The sequence below is a fragment of the Sinocyclocheilus anshuiensis genome, unplaced genomic scaffold, assembly GCF_001515605.1.
Source record: "Sinocyclocheilus anshuiensis isolate Anshui unplaced genomic scaffold, SAMN03320099.WGS_v1.1 scaffold1365, whole genome shotgun sequence".
Taxonomy (NCBI): domain Eukaryota; kingdom Metazoa; phylum Chordata; class Actinopteri; order Cypriniformes; family Cyprinidae; genus Sinocyclocheilus; species Sinocyclocheilus anshuiensis.
The window spans coordinates 1,592,529-1,614,611 of record NW_015551032.1 but is presented as its reverse complement, the minus strand read 5'-3'; the positions used below and the strand labels follow the sequence as shown (position 1 = coordinate 1,614,611).

General features: G+C 37.3%; 1 protein-coding gene and 1 pseudogene across 1 annotated transcript in view; one reads left to right on the top strand and one right to left on the bottom strand.

The window, feature by feature from the left end:
* LOC107661231 (sorting nexin-18-like) overlaps positions 1 to 4,687 on the top strand; it is a 25,245-nt gene extending 20,558 nt beyond the window's left edge. The window contains exon 2 of the mRNA XM_016450729.1: positions 3,156 to 4,687. Within this exon, the coding sequence (XP_016306215.1) occupies positions 3,156 to 3,409 (254 nt within the window). The 3' untranslated portion in view covers positions 3,410 to 4,687. The remainder of the gene's footprint in view (positions 1 to 3,155) is intronic.
* An 8,735-nt stretch (positions 4,688 to 13,422) lies between these two features.
* LOC107661256 (chondroitin sulfate proteoglycan 4-like) overlaps positions 13,423 to 22,083 on the bottom strand; it is a 21,587-nt pseudogene continuing 12,926 nt past the window's right edge.

Genomic DNA, 22,083 nt, shown 5'->3' with positions numbered 1-22,083 from the left:
GTTTTTAATAGGCTATACATATTGCCTATATTTAAACTCGTTTAACAAACATTAGAAGAAAAATTCAACATTAAACAGAAGTAATTCACGTGTAATCAACCAGTCTCTGTTATTCTGGTTCCATCGTAACGCCGCTGGTTCTCGTGCCTGAGCTGGAGTCGTGTTCGGCGGGGAACTGCTAACGGACCGCCGCCCGGCGTTTCACTCTAGCCGAAACATGCTTTGACTCCATAACCTGCCAATAAACAAACAATAAACAGCTCTCAGGACATGTTTTAACATCCAAACAAAGTATTATATTCTGTATCTTTATGAATAAAATCGTTTATTTTATGCAAAGCATCAGGATTTTCCATCACGCGAAAAGACCGCGACACTCGTTAAAGGTGATTCACACCGCGCGCCTGTATGTTGCTCTGCATAAAATTGAACTATATAGGCCTACAGCACAGTAACGATTTTATAGATAAAATAAAATGTACACAAACCTGTATTTTACCGAAGAATGCATCAATTCGATGGCGCTTAGAACTGCTCTCTCGTGAAGTGAAGACGCAAAATCCCCGTGATAAATAACTCAACCGCTGGGTTACGTCTGACCCTGGATCTGAGTAACACTAAAACTACCCAAACATTGGGTTGTTATGTCTGACCCAGGAGCTGCAAAACAACCCAAACACTGAGTTGTTACATTTGACCCAGGAGCTGGGTAACACAAAAACTACCCAAACACTGAAAAAATAACCCCAAAAAAATGCTAAAAAAAAAGGCTCAACCCAGCATTTGGGTTAAAAAAATAACCCAGGATTGTTTTTAGAGTGTGATAATGTTCTTCACTCACTTTCTGTATATTATATATTTATTCATTGTTTGAATAACCGTGGAAATGAAAACGTTATAATTTTCAGCTTGCAATGTTTTTATTAAATTGTGATCATGTTAAACACAAATTCAGTTCTATTCAAAATATTTTATTAGCCTACATAACACCCATATCGGATAGCCTACTTTCCTAAAAATTATGATGTTTGTAGTTAATAGATTAGGCTGCTTTTAGCCTTACCCTGAGTTGGTTCACCCTCCACCTATGCACTGAGTCATTAATTCATTCGATTTGTTCAAATGGCTGATTCATTCAGAAGCAAACCACTGTGTTGCTTGGAGACGTGCAACAATTCTGCTGTGGCTTTATGGGTAATATTTTCGTTGGCAAATTTGAGCAAAAACAGACAATATTGTGTTTAAAATATAACACAATATTAACTTATTATTTACTGAACTGTGTGTAAATCACATTTGCACTCGTGCTATTCAGGACAAAAACTGCACTCATGTGATATCGCTTGTCATATAAATAGGCTATGAGACAAAAACGCATACGGGGGCATGTTTTCCCCAATCTCTTGAATTTTAGGGGCACATAACTGCATTTATTGACTGCATCATGCAGTGAGTTGTTGCCCTGCATCATGTTTGTCAACTCAGTAGTCAAATGTTTGCAGTGTAAGATGACGAACAGGTCTAGGGCGGGTCCACTGTGTTAACTGCGTTAAAATATTTTAATCACGTTATTTTCATAACTAATTAATTTAATTAACGCGCTAAATTGACAGCCCTATTTAAAATGTAATTTATTCCTGAGATTGCAAAGCTGAATTTTCAGGAAGCCATTACTCCAGTCTTCAGTCTCTAATGATCACATGATCTTTCAGAAATCATTCTAAGAACAGCATTTATTTCAAATAGGATTTTTTTTGTTTTAAATTAAAAGCCTTTCCTGTCACTTTTGATCCATTTAATTCATCCTTGCTGAAAGTATTATTTTTTTACTATCCTACTGACCACAGACTTCTGAACAGTAGTGTACACTGATGGTCTACTCAATTATATTTCACCAATACAGTTATTCCCACCAGCATTTCAACACTCAGAGAACCAGTAACAGTTGTTCCTTCCAGTTAGGCGTTCTTCTCTTTCCTTATAAGGTGGGAGATTCTGTTTGATGACTATGACTGTCATTATGTCAAGTAACTCAGTGTGACACTTTATAGTTCATTCTCATTTCCCGTCATTGAAATGTGAACTAGGCTGGGAAAAGTGACCTCTTTGACATTCACTTATAGTGTCAGAAGTTTTATTACGGTCAGTACCGTAGTCTTTGTAACAGTTGTTTTGAGCATTTGCCATATATTGTTATTATTATGTGTACATTAGCATATTATCTGTAATAGTAGATTGTGATTGGTAAATCATGGCATTCTGCAGTCAAACATTTTTGTAAAATGAAATTTGCAACCTCCATTGCTGAGCTAGTTTCACATCTAAATAATCTCAAATCAATATTCCATGATCATTTATTTTTTTACTGAGTAGCCATTTAAGTGGGGTAATGTACAGTCAGTTGGTCATTATAGCAAAATAAACACCCTCAGAGTGACCACCTCACCCCGGCTGGGTTTAATTTGCGATAATGACTGGCTTATAGTACACTATTATATACGCTAGTGATAAACACTTCTCTGTTTTCTTCTGTATATTTAGACTGCACTTTCACAAGTGTTTTTTCCCTGCTAAGTCATTTCCACTAGATAAGGGCAGCCCCGTCTGTTGCTGATAATGCAAAAATGTTAACAATCTGGCACAACTGAGCTGCATTCTAAACAAGAAAACGTGATTTAACTGCATTTCACATAACGTCCATGGTCTGTGAATTTGCCAGACTTTTTTGCAATAATGGCAGGGCTGGATGCAGCTGCCACATTTCTCATTCACTTTACTTCCTCTTGTAGACAAAAGATCTAGAACAAAAGATAATAAACCAGCATTCATTTCAAACATACATTCAGAAGCACCAGCTGAAGTGAAATCAAAATGTGTCTTAATTTCCCAAGCAATTATTAAAGTGAGCAATCAGTAAAAAAAAAAAGACGACGAAACTAACAACAAGCAATAAGACAAATAAAAAGAATAGAACAAAGGCATGAAGAAATGAAATAGACAGTGCCATATTGCGCTTCACAAAACATGATTTGCATCAGCCACATTCATGGCAGAAGTACAGACGAGTATAACCTGTTGAGCTATTTGTCATAACTTTCCTCTTGACCGAATCCGAGTCCATATTTAGTCTCATCCTGATTCCGCTCTCTTCACAGGTGCTCTGACAAAGGTGAAGGAAAGCCAGAAGCACGTAGAGGAAGGGAAGATGGAGAGCCAGCAGGCAGATGGGATCAGGGAACGCTGCAACATCATCTCTTTCGCCACACTGGCTGAGATCCAGCACTTCCATCAGACTCGAGTGCGGGACTTCAAGTCCCAGATGCAACATTACCTACAGCAGCAGATCGGCTTCTTCCAGAAGGTCACAGGCAAGCTGGAGGAGGCTCTGCAGAAGTATGACAATGCCTAAATGAACACTGTTCAGATTGAACCGACAGAGCTTCAGAATTAGCCAGCCCTTAGCAATATACAACAAAACCAAGAGTCAAAAAGAGTCTAATATTTATGAAATCTATCCCCATACAATGAATGTCCGTTATAAGGAACTGAAGATTGTTTGGGGCGAGATGGCGATGGTAATAGTCTAGTTTGGACTGTTTTCTTCTGTGAAACTGATGATGAAGACAGAGACACGAGACCAGAGAGCATGGAATGTCTTCGATCCTGCTACTAATGTCATATTTTAAACGTGTTCTTCACACAGATAAATTAGATATTGTTATGACTCGAGGAGCTCGTGTGGCTCCTCACTGCCACCTTTTAAACACTTTGAACCGTTTTAGCAGTTCTTAGATCTTTACAGACCTTACAGAGCCACTGTCGTGCCTTTCAATCTTGTCTCGGTATTTTTATAATTTCTTAAAAAGAACTATATATTATTCTTATTCTGAGATTTGTTTTATAAGGTTTGATTTTATTAGCTTATACAAATGTCACTCCTGCTTAAAATGGCGGGCGAAGGAGTAGCTGGCTCATGTTTGGAGATGAGTGTGGGAGTAGCTGGACATGATGCCCTAATTTGGTATCCCGTCTGATTTATTTCCCCTTCCCGCCCTATGATATTTCGGTTCCAATGCAAAACAGAATGTGCATTTGAGGGAAAACAGTAGTGTGCGTCAGATCACCTGCCGTCATTTGGAGACAATTGAGCAGGAACCTGAAAAATGTTTAAACATGATGTAAACAGGAAGCACAACTCTCAGGATAACAAGAGTTCATTTTGGACACTTCAGCCTACCATTTTTTCAAATAATGACATATTACTCAAAACGAATGGTCCCAAAGTGCTCCGAGAATCCAGTTTATTTTCTACTGCAGATTTTTACTTCTCATTGTGCAGGACGCACCACACCTAGATGTCCTGAAATGTTAATGATTCCAAATAAATTGTTTACATTACTGCTTGTTGCATTGAATATATTTTTGTATTGTATGTGTTTTGAAGTAGGCATTGCAAACACCACATATATAACAGAACAGTTTTCCTAAAAGAGCACATTTTATTTTCATTCTTTACCTTTGTTTTTTCTCTGGTTCTTTCGCTGGTTTATTCAGTGTGTATAACCAATATTGACGCAGTTTCAGTGCAAACATGAGTGTTGTGCCGAAGGAAGGAGGAAAGCTTTTAAAGGTGGGGTAAGCGATTTCTGGTAGCCAATGTTGACATTTGAAATCACCAAAACAAACACGCCCCTACCCCAAAAGGGACTCGTCGCTATTTTGATAGCTCCGCCCCACACATACGTACGTAACCCAGGCAACGATTAGTTCTGTGAAACAAAGCAAAACCAGTGTCTACACCGGACGCGAGTGGCACGGCGCGACAAAATACTATGGAACTCATTATAATCAGTGATGCTGTCTACACCATAGATATATACAGTATATATACAAATCTATGGTCTACACTGGATGCGGCGTGGCACAACACGACAAATCCCTGACAGAAAACTGCTGCTGCATTCTGTTCATGACGTACTGACACAAATTCAAATGATTTTCAACGGTCGCTTTGTCGCGTCCAGTGTAATAGACAGACTTTAGCTGTTGCGGCACAGACACGGTGTTACTCACCTATCGAGAAGAAACCAAGCAACCTCGGTGTCCGATCACAGGCCTTCCGCTCCTTGAGTTCTCTCCAGCGCTCGAAAGCTGATCCGATATTTACACGGGTCCTACTTCTTGCCTTAAGCCTTCTTTTGTTTCACAGATGTTTTCCTCTTTTGTTTTTTTTATCCGCCATCTCTATCTTTCTGTCGCTCGGCTCGCTAATGTGAGCACTGAACGCTCTCTCCTCCACATCATGAGTAGACACGCCCCTTACTGCTGATTGGCTACAAGTTTGTTTTGCTAGTCGGCCTGAATCAGTTTTCTAAAGCGTTTTTGAAAAATCGCTTACCCCACCTTTAAGAACGCATCTTCTTACTGGTGTTGATGCATGAAAAATGTAAAAATGGATGCAGATGTTTTTGTCGACACTATCGTGAGGTTTGACTGAAAAGATGTTTTCACGTTGTACATGATAATAATAACAGACACTTGTGATTGTTAATTTGCATCAGCAATAAAGGACATTCTCAACACTGATCATTTTTAATCCTGTTTACCACAACAAACACCTGTTATATCCTTAGCAATGAGATTTTTACAATATTTCTACAGTATTTTTTACAAACTCTATAAGAGATAGGCATTTCATGGACTTTCAAGCAGTGACTACTTTAAAAAAATAGTTAAAATATTAATTAAAATAAAAATGTAATTAATTTAAGTATATAATTAAAATATATATCACTGGGTTGTATTTAACCCAGCATTTTTTAGAGTGTAGTATATATTATTTTATATTATAATTATACGGGCTGAATTTATTAAATATATACAAATATAAACACTTTGGGTATATAAGAAATCTGTTAAAAAATAGAATATAATGTAGAATTTAATATACAAAATAATGGACATTATTTACAATCTACCTGTTTGTTACTGTGTTTGGAGCATTACAGTAACAATACGTTTGGTGATTGCTGTCAGTTAAGAGGGATTTATCTGTTGGTGATGTGGTAATGAGAGAAGTGTTCACTGTGAATAGTGACAAATGCCTTTTTCAAGGCCAAGCCGTGGGAACGCAGTCTGTTTGCCAGACCTGCCTGCTCTTCTATAGTTGGCCCCAGCACAGCCGCTTTCCCCAGCACTGGCTGTAAACACTGAAGCATGCTCTGCTTTCAGCGGGACGGGTCTCCGGGAGGTGTGCCAAGCAAGCCTCCTAATGCCAGCCATGGGTTATTCCATCTCAAAATCCTCACTTTACCGGAGGTTTTTGAGATTTTCTTGATAGAACAGGCACATTGATCCAGAACATCAGTATCAAGCTAGTCCAGACACATGAAACATCCTGCTTTGCTTTATTTTGCAGTACTGTGCTTTGAGCTTATCAAACACAATGGTGTGATGCTTAGGAGGGCAGTAACTATTGATGAAGTTACTAATGTCCCCAGTGAGGTCATTTAATGTGATTTTACCTTTTTTTTACCATGGGTTTTAATTATTTTCTTACTGGTCCAAACTCAGAAACAGTTTGGATCAAATAATGTCTCACTCTTTTCCTGTTTAGGCTGCGTCACGCAGCATTGCTCAGTGTGAGCGCATGTGACTACACCGTTAAAGTTGTGCACACCAGTCAGGTCACACATCTAGTGTCACAATATAAGCACATATTGAACACTTGCCACCGCACAAGGCATGCAGCTCTGTGGGTGCCAGAATGCTGAACGCTGGCTTTAAGTGGTTCCACAGGAAATGCATTCCAGGTGTTTGCAACTGCAGGAACACAAGTTCCTCCCAAAGGAGCTAATGGAGGGTTGATATAGCAATATATGGTATCAGTAAATTTCAAAAAATACCACATTCACTTTAAATTCGATCGAATGTAAAATATTAAATAAATAGGGAAATAATTAAGGAATCATAATAATAGCTGTTCTCCGAGGGATTATTACAATATTAATTTTATTTATTAAAATGTTTATTTAAAAAAAAAAAAATTACATTTTGTTCTATAAGGTCATTCGTAATACTCGTGATATGTCAGTTTTCAGTTTTCAGGCAGTTTGTAACAATTCAATTGGAGTCCTGAGATTCTTTCACGTATTAAACTCAATTGTAGTTCCACCCTCTTGAGGAATGCCGATGCCACGAGCCAGAATGAAAACCTATCTGAAAACAAAATTATAATTCCTCCCTAATAACTGAAAAACATTACAGTCAGTGCTGCTTGCCAGTGTATCTCATAGCAGGCAGCTCACTCAGTATGTCTAACTTGCGAATGGCTTTCTATATTGCTGATCCTGGACCCTATTTAAGAAACACATGCAGTGAATGTTGTTCCTTGTTACATGGCTGATATGTTTATCATATTACCTCGAGGCCATGAGTGTGTTTATAATGGCTCAGAGGTTGACCTAACTGCAGAAAAACAACTGCGTTATTGCGTTTTAACTTTTGTTTTTTTTTAGATACTTATTGCTTTTATACAGGTTTAACAGGAAAAAAAACAGCCAGCACACAAAAGAAAAAAAAATAAATAAATATAAAATATAGCGTAAAGCAATATACTCAGGTGAGATTAAAAAGACATTATTACTAACTGTACTGCCATTCAGATGTTTTGGGTTTGATATTAATGTTTTTGAAAGACATCTCTTATTCTCAGCAATACTGTAAAAACAGTAATAATGCGAAATATTATTACTACTCAAAATAAGCATCTTCTACTTTAATATAATTTACTCCGGTCTTCAGTATCACATGATCCTTCAGAAATCAGAAAAACAAAATACTTTAAATTCTTTTACATTTTATTCTTATCCATTTTGGATTAGATTTGGTCAAAAACAACCATAATTCCAAATGTATTGCATGTCATTAAATGAATCAAAATAGCATGCCCTTTCCACTATAGATTTTTCTGACAAGAAGTGCTGATGTGTTCATTGACATGCTGCAATATTTATTTGTCTATTGCATGCAGTGCTTCAATTTCCCAGCATACCTATGCAGTGCCAGGAGCTTGCTGCCTGAACTTCTGTTTTCAATCACAGGGCTTTGATGTGCACTTGACCTGCTGAGGGGATGTGACTCCACACCATTCTTACAGCCTACAGGATGGACATTACTGGAAAACCCCCAGAAAACCACTCCACATGGGACAGCTGCTTGTGTGACTGCAGATTCCAGGGTTTGGATGTCATATCCTTGGTTTTGACCATAGAAATTCCCGGCAAGCTATATCATGCTCTGATTAGATTTTAGGTCAAATGAGCTGTTATGCATCCAAAGAGGAACTAGTAGTCACAGGAACATACTCCTTTCAACCCAAACAGTACAGGTCATATTTTGTATTCCACTGAAGAAAGAAAGTGAGTAAATGATTGCAGTATTTTTATTTTTGGGTGAAATATCCCTTTAAGAGCATGTGCTGCTAAATTCACTTAAAGGTGTTTATTTCCCACCACTGACAAAGAGGAATTTGTTACTTCTATTAAAAACTGCACGCTTGCCTGTGATTCATTCGAAAATAACATTATCACTCAAAAAATGAAGAAAAATGCTGAAGCAAGTCACAAGGCTCTGATAGAGTTGCACCATGTGAGCTTTCATCATATTGTCTCAGTGTTGTGAATCACACATATGTCAAATGCATTTAGCCCACTTCCTGTGTGTTTTAAATAAATTCTGTCAGTCTGGTCATATGGTTCTTCTGTTTTGACAGCTTAATGCAGTTAATATAGACCCTAGAATAAGTATCAGTTCCCAAACCAGACCAAAAAATCTATTAAAAATACAGCCGATTCAAGCAAGCTCTTTGTTAATGTATCTTTGCAGCAAAACTTGAGTCAGCATTGACTTTTCAGTGACCAGCCCTTAAGCATAACAAGCAGTGATATCCCATGAGGTAATGCTGGCAGTGCACAACGGACCATTAACTTGACCTGCCCACTCTCCAGTGAATTAGAAACACACTACATTCTACCTAAACTAGGGTTTATTTAATTTTATTTAATTTAATTTTAGCTAGGTTCTTTACACAAATGTTCAAATAAAAAAAAAATGGTCTAAAAAATTCAAATACATTTATTAATTTTTTTTAGACTATTTTTCCTCAGAGCTCTGAAATAATATTTATTTTCATTTTTAGATTTTTTTTTCTTTGACAGTTCTTTTTCTCAAAAAAACCCTAATAGTAGAAAAACGGTGTTTTAAAACAAAAAAAAAAAGTGTTAAAAAGAATAAATATTTTCCAAATAATATTTATAATATTTCATTTATCACAGTATAAATGGGTCTTCATGCATTAAAATATATTGCTGCCTATATTATAGGAAGAGGTCCCTTACAAGATGATCGGACCTGGCAGAAAGGTCTGGAATGTGGGAGCAGTGGGCATTCTTCTTCACTGCTGTGTTGTTTTTATAGCCCCACACAGGAAGCCCTCTCTAGCCGGGCCTCATTCATATCTGAAAAACGCTGACTGCTTCCTCCTCTCTCTGGCTGCTGGCCAAGAGCCCTGATTACACACACACGCACACACACACACACACACAGTTAATGAAGTGTGTGAAACTGAGAAAAGCATGATTTAGCTCTCTTTCAATAAGCATCTCTAAATTCAGACGACAAAGATGGCAATGCATCATTTTTGATATTCATTTCACAAAACGGTGTTAGAGTGACAGTCATAATAAATTGCAGAAATCTAAAGTGTAAAAATGACCCATGTCACCCTGATTCACCCTATTGATTCCCATCAACCTGTCAGAAACAAGAAACTTGAATGTGTTTGCTCAAAGGCCTGTACAAATTTCTTTTCTTTTTTTTAGAAGAAGAATTTAAACTGCTTATTTTCCACCAGTTAAAAATTGTGCAGACTCACTTACTGTAAGTGTATAATGGTGTTTTCAACAGTAAAGATATCCTCACCACAACTGTGAAATTCTATCTCCAAATGTTGCATTTCACATCCATACTACATTTAGACTCAGTTTACTAAGGCCCTGTTCAGGTGTGTTTGATAGATTGTCGAGAACTGAGTTTAGAACATGCTCCACTCAGTCTAAGATGATTCAGGAGAACTGGCTTCCCCTTTGTACTTTATGAATTGGGGTTAATTTCATGTGCATGTGTTAACTGACTAACCGAACACTGGAAACCAAACAGCACGTACTGGATTCAGTTACCCTTTTAACAGTCGGATTAGAGACTTGGGGATTCATTAGTGTTTTTGTTAACAAAAAAAACCTGGATTTCATTAATTGAAATTAAATATAAATATAAGATTAAATACTTAAAAAAAAAAAACGTAAAAAATAAATAAATAAAATTGATTAATAGTATATACATTTTATATTATGAATTATATAAATTATATTATTTATAGTAGTATAAAAATAACACTGCGTTCATGGGAAGAGAGATCAAATATCACAATAAAACACAGACTAATCTAATCTAATCCAGACCATACTAGTTTTAGTGCCAAGTAGGCTAGCTCTTATTCGAGAATATTTGATTGGACAAAGCTCTGCATAATGCAGGATGAGTCATCAATGAGTTCCACAAATTTTCCTAGACTGTACATTTTAAATCTGCATTTCTGCTAGAGGTGAGCTAACATATAAACATTTGGAAGTGCACTAATTAGATGCTGGGGCTCTACGTCCCTTAAACACTCTTACCTTATTGGCATGATTCATCGCGCATGACATAAAATCTAATTAAGACTTCAGGGATCCAGGAGAGCGATTCCTCTGTTGCTGGGCAGCTCTTCATGATCTGGAGGGCTTAAACTAATTATGTTTCCATCTCTTGGGATTCTCCTTAACAAATCATACCTCAGGATGAGTCATATAGTCACCATAGCCAAGTGCGAACATGCCCAGCTCATTTTCTTACAGTAATCTGGACTCATTTACAGCAATTAGCTCTACGACTATAGAAAATGAGGGAAAATCATTACAGATAATAGATAATGTGTTTCTACACAATGGGATTCGTTGATAGGGTTAGCCTTTTGTTCTTTTTGCCCAATCACTGAAATGCAATATATAAAGAGATACGTTTACATAATTATAAAGCTATTGTACTGTCAAACCTTTTCGATGACACAATGAAGAGTAGTTCTGAAGTTGATTTAGGTGTTGTTTCCTTTCATGCACTGACATTATACAGTCTGGACATAATTAAATCACAGAATAAGCAGATAAGCCACTGTCAAGGTGACTTATCAGCCATTTTCTGATGCATATCAGTGTGAATCATTCTGACGCTGATGTTCTTAACTGAAGCGGTTTCACAGTGTCACGTTTGTAAGGTCAGCACATTGCAGATTCACTGGATTGTCACCATTGCATTGTTTGTAATGCAACCCAGTTGCAACACCAATATTCTATCCCACTCATGCTGCTTGTGACAAAGAATGTATTTTATTATTACATTTATTGTATCATTTTATATTATGATAGCCTAATAAAATAATAGAGACTTTTTATTAATATTAATAGCATCTATTTCTTTTTTTATTCTTGCTTTTAATCACAAACACACATTTTGGCCAAATGAGCCGTTCATTAAATGAACTGAGCAGCAGCGTGCATCTGGAAAGCGGTTAAAAAAAGCCAATTTTAGCACCTATTAACTGAAATCACAGTAATTAAATACGAGGAATGAAGTATCACAGCAATTACATCTCCAGAGGCACCTCGCTGTTTTTAATCTTTGTATGATTTCTACTACCATCTAAAAGGAGATAAGCTCTAGATTGTGTGAGGTAAAAATGCTTAAATAAAAAGCCATAACATCCATCTAAACAAAGAAATTGCATGTGAAATAAGCTCTATATTGATTTAATTTGATCACATTTTGCTTACCCAGGTAGAGCTGACAGGAGTCAAGAAGGCTGGATTGCAGAACATGCTCCATTTATTGACAAACAGTACTATTATCAGACAAATGGCTCATAAATGAGGAAAAATATACAATGACAGAAAAATATTTCTGAAGAACTGAACCTACTGTAAATACAATGTATTTCATTTCAGCTTGTTTAAAATCCACACTGACATTTTTGTACAATACAGATGTCAGTGTAGGCACAGAAATGCTATGTTACATACAGCGTATTGAAAAACTATACTAATACCTAAATGTAGCGATATGACCACAGATGCTACAATTAATTGAATATACTGAAATTAGTTCATATTTCGGATACTATATGTAGTTCAAATCAAGCAACAGTGTTTCATTTACCACAAAGAGATCAGTGGCAAGAATCCAGTGGTTTCATCACATTGCATCATTTAAAGCTGTATTATATTACTTCTAAGGGGAAGTTCCGGAGAGTACAAAAACATTTTTATAAACCTTCAATTATAACACACACATATATGTAATACACAAAGTAAAACGTACCCAAAATATACATAGTTGTGCCGTTTAAATGTGCACACCACACATAGATTCTCTCAGTGCCGGAATAAATGTAATTATAATATTTTTTAGAAACTCTAAAATCATAAATAAATATCCTTACGGCTTTAAATAGTTTCAGTATACAAAACATAGTACCACTTAATGTTATCCCACTGAAATGATTTCAGTGTAATACATTGTTTTTCGTTTTGACTTTGTCATTTTCTTATTATGAGGCCGTCTGGTCTGAGGTAGACACAAAAATTAAAACACCCAGCATCACTTGTGTCTTCACAAATGACTTTGTGCGTCTAGCAAATGCACAAAAATACAAAATAACTTCCTCAAAAAAAAAATACAACAGAACTTTCTCAAATACTTAGCTTGCCAAAGAGGATTAAAAAAAAACAAAAAGTTGGCATGAAATGGAAATTCATCTGTTTTCTTAATGCATGTTATTGATTTAATTGTGAATGATTCTTTTCATACCATTTCTTTGAGCTTGTTATTTGTAATCAATATGTCCTAACTCAATCTTCTGGTGAAAGGACAGACTTCTCTCTGGTGACATGCTGGGCTTTTTCAATCATTTAGACAACTTAAACCCCACCCCCTTCTTATATTTAACTGCAAGCATGCATTCAGATCTGCCTCCATCCAATCAGCAACCAATGCACAGAACCAAGTCCCTGCCCTACATTTGATAATCCATTTCATTTGAATGTACATCAAAAGAACAGAAGAAAAAAAATCTTAAGTCACTACTTCATTTACACTGTGACTAAAAATTCTGTTGTTTGTAATATTTAATGAACTTCCTAGCATTTCATAATTAGCAAGTAATGCCCAAATCTTCAGATGTATGTTTTCTTCCCTAGTATTTGGGTTCATGGGAAAATATAAATTTTTTTGCAGAACATCAAACAAACACAGTTAATTAAGACTTGTGGGGCCACAGAACTTGAACGTAGTGTTTCGATCACATTTCAGTCTGATTATCAGAGAGTACAATGACAAATCTGAAGATCAAAGGTCATACCCAGTACTGATTGTTTCGCAAGGTGGGATTGGTGGTCCTGCAAAGCTGTGAAACTTCAGGCTCCAGGTCTCCAAAAGAACACACAGATGTGCCATACGTTCTGGTTTGCAGTCTGGTTATGGTTGAACTTCCTGCGTTTCTTGGAGTAAGAGGAGTGACCGTTACGACGGGGACGGTTGCAGGCCACTGTGGCTGGTCCTGATGGGATGGGTTGTCCGGATGAGCAGAAGCACCTGATGTACTACTCTTTAAAGGCTTCGGTTTCTTCCTCTAGTTCCGTCTTAAGAGCAGCACCAACACAACCACAATGATGACCAGAAGCAGAAGAGCAAGAAGAGGCAAAAGGATGATCATTGAGTTTGAGGAGGAGCCTGTCTGGGAAACTGACTCTACATTTACTGGGGTATTATTTATGGGATAAGTCTCCTCCACCCCATGGGTTGGTTTTAGGTTAGTAGTACCCGTGTCAATGCTGTTTGAACTACCCCAACGGTTGCGACCTTTGAGTCTTGAACCGGATTTGGTCACCCGGTGCGTCGGCTGCACAGGTGGAGCTGTTGAAGATGGAAACAAGCTCATTGCAGCGGTTTGGTTATGAAAAACAGGTCTGATCGTGGTTATTGGGATCACCGTTGACATCACCAGAGTAGGAACATGAGGTACGATGCTGAAAGCAAAAATCCCATTGGCAGGTTGGACGTTATTGGCTTTAAGCACAAATCTGAAAGAGTCATTTACTTCATGGACGCCTGTCAGGTTCGCCTTCAACTCAATGGCCAATATCTCTTGCTGCAGTTCACTAAAAGTGAAAGATCCCACAGATTCTGCTTTCTTTCCCTTGCTCCCAGTCGCCCAGACAATCCTGCCGTTCTCCGGAGGTGAGGTCATTTCAAACAATGGGTCACTATCATTCAACAAAGCAAGTTCAGACACATTCAGCAAATGTGAATTCAGCTTAATTCGAACTCCGTTAGGAAATGTTGCCCCTTCTGCATACTTAATGAGGGGTTTAACAGTGATGTTCACTACTTGGTTAGTTAGGTTTGCTTCTGTTGTGAAGACCACAAACTCAAAGTTATCATGGAACGACTCAAGGTTGACCATGTGGTACCTTAGCTTTTCCTCCTGGAGATCATCTTGATTGAAAACAGTGACGTCCTCATTGTCTAGTAAGAGTTTACCATACTGTGGCGGCACTGTGATTTTATAGTGCACTGTAGTGTTTTTACCATTGGTCACTGCGGCCAGGTGTGACCGTGTGAGAGTTACAAAAGTGTGCCCCTGGTCCAGTAGCACCTCTGTGTTGTTAGTCAGTGAAACAGTGATCTCTACCACCTCCAGATTGAAGAGTTTATATAACGGACGATGATGGCCATCGGTGACGCTGAAGTAGAATGCTCCAGATGAAGGACTGCCATCGTGGATGAAGAACACCTCTCCATTATTGATTTGAGCCTGGGAGAAGGAGTCCACCGACTCGTTCATGCGCTCTGAAATGGCTAGAAAACCATTGCTAGGTTTGCTAATCACTGTGTACTGGATTTCACTTGGTGGGTTGTCCAGGTCAACCACACTTAAGTTGTTGGGCCCGATAGCCACGGTGTCTCCTTGAACGACTTTGAGGCTGGGAGCTTTGGTCTTCAAAACAGGCGGTTGATCATTTATGGGGATTATAGTGATGTTGAATGATTCTGACACAACCTCTGAGGTATCTAGGGGTGGGTTGGTGGTTTGCTCTTTAGGTTCAGATACACCTCAAAGTCAAAAGGGTCATGGGTGATCTCAGAGTTGTCGTGATGGTATGTGATTCCATACTTGTTAAGGACGAACTGAGAGAAATTGGGCTTTTCTTTTGTAAGATTTCATTGCCCAACCACGATGACACCATGCTTTGGAAGAGATGTGACTTGATACCAAACCTCATAAGAGCTGCACATGGATTCAGGTTGTTTCGTCATGAGATTGGATGCATCCAGCATTGATTTGTCAATTAGCACTTTATCTCCTTCAGTTACCGCCACACCTGGATATGAATAATAATAATAAAAAAACAACATGATACCTTTTCTTTGACAAAAGCCATGACATTTCAATCAAAATGACAGATTTAGAGTACATTTGGCTATTTCTACAATATTACCTTTTAAATTCTTAACTATTTAAAGCTTTTACTTAAAGTCTATTCTACATTAATCATAATGAAAATACCTATTCAATTTACCGCTACATATGCAACTGTTCAAAATCCTGAAAAAATGCATCATGGTTTCCACAAAATATAAGAAATGTTTCTTGAGATTCAAATCAGCATTATTACGATGACTTTTTAAATTCAATTTTGGAATAACGGAATAAATATCATTTAAAAATATATTACAATAGAAACAGTTATTTAAATTTTAATAATATTTCACAATATTACAGTTTTTGTTGTATTTTTGATCAAATAATACAATGTTATTGACAGTAAATAGGTAACTAGGTAATATTAATAGGTACTAGGTGATATTAATTGTTTTGTCAGATTTTCATACTGTACCTTTATTTTTGAGGAGCACAGAACTTTGTTCAGGTCCAATATTTTCGTAAGAAATGTCAATTTCAAACTTCTGGGTTTCAAGCGTGGCAGGTGGAGAGGACACAGTAAATGTGAACTTGTCTAGCGCTGACCATCCCAAAGACGTCCCATGACTTTGCTGATATGCTACTTCACCCTCATCCACCTGTAATGATTCAAATTACATGAGTTACTAATACATAAAACGTGAAAAAAAATAAAACATGATAAAAACAACAAATGACATGACAGGCTCTCAGATTATGCTCATAGTTAAAGTAAATTTATAATTCATTGCCCTGCACTCTGATATTTATGGCACTGACTTGGGAAAAAGAGGTTAGCAACACTCACCATTTGTTGTGTGAAGGATGAAATATCAGTTGTGGTCTTGTCTGTCTTCAAATTGACCAATTTTCCTAATTTTGGGGGATTGATCACAGTAAAATATATGGTTCTGTTTGAGATGCCGGTATCGTCATTGGTTACAGCCTGAAGAATGTTGTTTGAAATCAAAGTTAAGGAGCCTAGATGAGAAAAACACACACACACCATAAGAATAGCCCTGAAAACTGACAAAACAACACATTGGTCTGGTACAGACTATAAACAAAACCACATTGTCTGGTGTATAGTAGCTCGTGTGCTTTGAAATGTGAATGTTCAGCTTTTTTGCGGTGAGGTTTAAAAGAAGTGCATCTGAACCAGAAATTACAACCAAAAACAAATTTGCAAGCTATATTTGCTTCAAACGTGTAAACACGGTGAAAGATTGAGGGAAGGCAAGCATTTCAGGATCCAGTTTCAGATCACTTTTAGGTTTAAGCACACTTGGAGTGACTGAACTCGAAGAACTACAAGATATATGACAGGAAGGTTTTTGCTAAAATAATCTACCGATTCCTATCAAGACCTTAACTGAAGGTCACAGTTTCTGTATTCATAGTTTTCTGTTGTGTCTAACCATTTGAAAGAGGCCCTGGCGACCCACTCAGCACAAACGCCACAAGAACAGCTTGACAGGATGTGGTGTTGAGAAGCATTTGTTAAACACATAGATGCAATTCTAACAGAATATTGTGTCTTCTGGTCAAGCTTTCTGTTCATTTATCAGTGGAGTAACCAGCACATGATCAGTGGAGCAGTGTCGTGTGTAAATGAGGTCCAGTTGGTTGCCTGATTTGTGAGTAGCCGTAGTTAAAATACTCGCTTGAGATCAAAAGAAGCAAGCAGAGTGTGGAAGTCTGCAGCCTGAGGTTTATCTAGGTGGATGTTGAAGTCTCCAAGCATAACTAGGGGAGTACCATCCTCAGGAAAGTTTGAGAGCAGCACATCTAATTCTTGTGCTGAATTATTAAATTAATTTATCAATTAAATTAAATTGAATTGAACTGAATTAAATGATCAATTACTAATTAAATGATCAATTACTAATTAAATTTGAATTAAATGATCAATTACTAATTGTTTATTTAATAGTGTTCCAAGTTCCTACCCATGTTAAAAATTAATTAGGAATAAAGCAAAAAAGACGGAAAGGGGAAATAAAGACTAATGAACTCCATGAACAAATAAATTCAGGTCCTTAAGAGTTAAGCACACTTCTGTGAAACATAACAGATAAAACTATTTCAGATGTTACCTTTTAGTTCAGTGTTTCTATAGCCATTTATAAAATTGAAAGCAGATGTCGTTTTCTCAGACAATGCCATTTTTCCTAGCTCTGGTTTTAAATGTGACATGTGACAAAGTGTTTCTAAAATTAAGCAAATGAGTGTAGTCTAATAATTTAGGGACTTTTTACAGTGACTCGTTCAGTGTTCCAAGGCTATGTATAGCCTGACAGTTAAAGTCATTTTGCTATTACAGTACATGGATGGGTTGCTCTAAGATTAAGAAACCATGAAACACTGTGTTGATGCTCAGAGACTTAGGCGTCTTAACTGGCTATGAATGGGTGGAGACAGAGTTGTTGACTTTATACAGAGTGGAAAGGATGTGTCAATCTGGTGCTCTGACTTGGCATGCGAGGCAGCCAGATGCTGACCTCACTGCTGTAACGTGACATGTTATTTTACGCTTAACTCCATAAAAAGAGATGGAGAGCCCAATATTTTCTGGAACTTAAGCAAACTAAGATTCCATACAAAATGAAGACTTTTTTTGACAGGGATCTAAAGTGCTGTCTCTAAAAATGATTTTTTTTTTTAAATACTTGATATCATCTAATATTTGATATCACAGAAACCATTTCCTTACAGATAATCTGTGTGTGACAGAATATACCAGATCACTGCTGAAGTTCACCTCATGTTAATCAGTGTTACCTGGAAACACCTTAAGAGGTCCAGCCTTCTCTAGATTAAGAACCAGGGCACAAGCTGTAATACTGAATCAGCCTGGGAGCAAAGTTCACACCATCATTTACTTGGAAGTTGAAGCCTCCTGCCATGGGGCCTGAGAAGAAAAAGAGAACAAACATTTCCAGGAATCTAGCTTACAATGCACTGCAACCTCAGAGAGACATTATTATGTGATCTCACGTTACGCACAGCTTACTTTACATTAAAAAAATTAATAAATAAATGGAAGAACTAAAATAATTAAATGAAAAATAATGAAGACAGTTGGCAAAGTCTAAGTGTTTTTTTTTATATATATTTTGGTATAAATACAGTATTAAAGGTTAAAACTCAATCTTTACTCCTTTCATAAATAATTTGATTTATTTTTCAGATAACACGTCCAAACTGCATGCCAAACTAATTATTCCTGCCATCATCACATGCAAGCCTATTTTCAGCTAAAAAGGACAAGCATAGGAGGAACAGTGGTATGCTATGATTTAATGCACAACACTGACATCTAGTGGTTAAACATGATATTCTATTGTGAAAATGGTCTGATAATGTGATGATTGTTTTTATCAATTAAGAAGGTTGTGTACGATATCTCACCACTATGTACAAAAAGCATTTGCCGCTGGTCAATGTGAGCTTGAGTAAAGTTCATGATAGGCCTGTTGGGGGCAGTATTTAGAGCCAGGTGACCATTGCTGGGTTGGGTTATGATGTACTCCAGCTGCTCAGGAAGTGTGTCCTCATCTTCTGCCTTCAGATCCTCTGGGGTGATCTCTGTGATGGAGTCCACCCACACCTGAGTAAACAATCAGACAAATAAAGAGGCACAGATTAGTGCTGGAAATGTTTGTAGTTTATTCAGACAGCTTAGCCTGAACGGTAAAATTGATTAAATATACCCCCGGTTTCACAGACAAGGCTTAAGCCTAGTCCCAGACTAAAATGCACGTATGTTCTGATTTAACAGTAAGAAACTTGCACTGACATGTCTCTTAAAATATGTTAGCACTATCGATTTGTCTCAAGATGCACACCAGTAATGTTTTTTCTAAGTCACGTTTATAAAAGATACTTAAATGTCCTAACTGAACTATGGCCTAAACCTGGCTTAACCTAAACCCTGTCTGTGAAACCAGGCCATAAATTCTGAAACCCCTGAATGACACATTTCTGCTGAGAAACTCTCCTGTGCTCTGAGTTTCATACCTTTATTCATATCAAGTCATGGTCCATTGATTGAATCTCACTCCAACTGAACACAGTTTGGGGAAAACAAGCTTAACTCAACAAATATGAATGCTGATCTCCTAATCAGATTCCAAAGAACAGTACACAGAAAAGATAAGGAGACATCCTGACTCTTGCTGATTACAACATATTTTTGGTTCACAACTGTATGCAAAGTTTGTATACAGTATATGTACACGTGTACTGTACTGTATAAAGAGGAATCAGGATAATCAAAAATCAGGAGAAATCGAGAGAAACAGTCTTTCAGCTTAAAAAACTCCAATATTGTTATTAATGAGAGGGTGCAAAAATTCTTCTAAATCATGCTTTTACTTTACCCAAATACACTTTGATAAGTCTGTAATAATAATTTATATTTTAGAAATGTCGGGACATATTTCATGGGAAATTGCATACATACGGCATTTGTCTGTGGGTGTCAAGTTATATCCTCACAGAAAAATATAGCTCTGTCTGGGAGAAGTGTGAAAAGCTCTGCAAAACTCTGAAAATGATGGATTATGGATCATTCAAAAAGGCAAACTCTTTGAGGAATCACTGGTTGTAAAAACAAAAACAAAAATGTTTTAGTTGCCCATCTGCTCGGATAAGATATTCTGTATCAATGTGTAGATCAGTACATTGAACCACATTCATCTATGCAGAGCAGCAGTGCTGAAGCACAACCAAACCATACAGTTCTATTCTTTAACCATTAGAGGGCCAAACGTTACATAGTGTAGCTTTAATACAGTTAAAAGTTTAGAGAAAAGAAAAGAAACATGCAGTTTGCAATTCCTTGTGGATATCTAAACATCTAATTTCTCTAAACCCCTGTCAAGCAACTGAATACAAAGCACTGAAATAAATAAATCAGACTGTAATAAGAAATATTAATTTGTAATTAAAAAAAAAAACATGCATTTTAAAAGTTGTAGTGAGCCACCTTGTGGGCATTTGACATATTTATTAAATCTTGTGTTTGGGATCAACAAGCAAAACCATTTAAAACTGTGTCATTTCAATAATTAAAGCCAAAGGACTTAGGAGCCAAAGTACTTTTCTGAACCATTTCTGAGGGTCTTTCAGCTGAAAAATCCTTGAAGTTCAAAAACCATGAAACTGAAAGGCCCTGAGGAATCTGAAGTATGCAGAGCAGCCCTTCTGACTGTCCTTGATGGTCTGTGATCTGTGACTTAGACTTCTCTTAAAGTTGAAGCCAATAATTTACATGTCTACAACTAGTAGCTTGGCCTTATGGGTCTCAGAAACAACTGTGTACTCGTCTCTGTACTCGTCTGTACTGTATTCTTCTGTGACTGATAGAGACCAAAGGCAATGTCAGAACCCACACAATGAAATATTAAAACAGTACACAAATCTTTTTTCCAGATCTTCGCAGAGTTCTCATACTCCATAAAACATTCTCAGACTGGGACCTCAGATGACTTCAGTCATAAAAAGAAGTTTATATATAGTAATCTCACCCTGACAACACTGTTGGCAGTAATGGCTGGAGGCTCGTCATTGACGGCTGTGATCAGGACATACACAGTCCGTGGTGCACTAATATAACAAAGAGTGAAAAATTTAAGGGGGTCTGAATACTTTCCGTACCCACTGTATATGCATAAAACAACAATACACAATATATATAATATATAAATATAATATATAAATAAAATACAAAACAAAGTACAAAAACACTTGAGTGATTGTTTATGCCTTTTCAAGGTCCATTCTTTTAAAATAAAGAATGTTAAAAATTGGGACACCTTTACCTGCTTTCTTGTAAAGTAGGTTGTGGGAATCCCTCTGAAACGTGAATTCTCAATGCGGCCATGCAAAGGACCCTCTGAGACGTAGTACACAAAATTGAGGCCTGAGAAATGTGGGTTTGTTACACTTATAACGTCCTCTGTGAGAGCTTTAGATGCCCCTTCCTTCAGAGTGATATTGGACACCTCAATGGGTATGAGGCGTGGGATGATATCCACAGACACGATGATGTCATTGACCTCTGCGACCCCATTGCTGGCCTCCAGAGTGAATGAATCACTCTCTTGGCCAGGTGCCACCTGTACATACTGAATGTTGCCAGCATTAACATCCCGCTGGGAAAAGGTCACTAATGGGTCCTCTTGTGTTCCTTGGTACTGATCTTTACCCTCAATAAAATGGCATAAATATCCATGAGATGGGGCAACTTTGACAGTGAAGGTTATTTCTGAGGGTAAACTAGCCTCATGAGTCACCTAAAAAGAAACAGAAAAAATATTTTATTCTTGTATCTTACATTCAGTGCTGGGGAGCAACTAACTAATGGCGCTTTTCCACTGCGTGGTACGACTCGGCTCGGTACGGCTCGGTAAGGCACGGCACGGTTCGGCTCGGCACGGTTTGCGTTTCCACTGCAGTTCAGTACC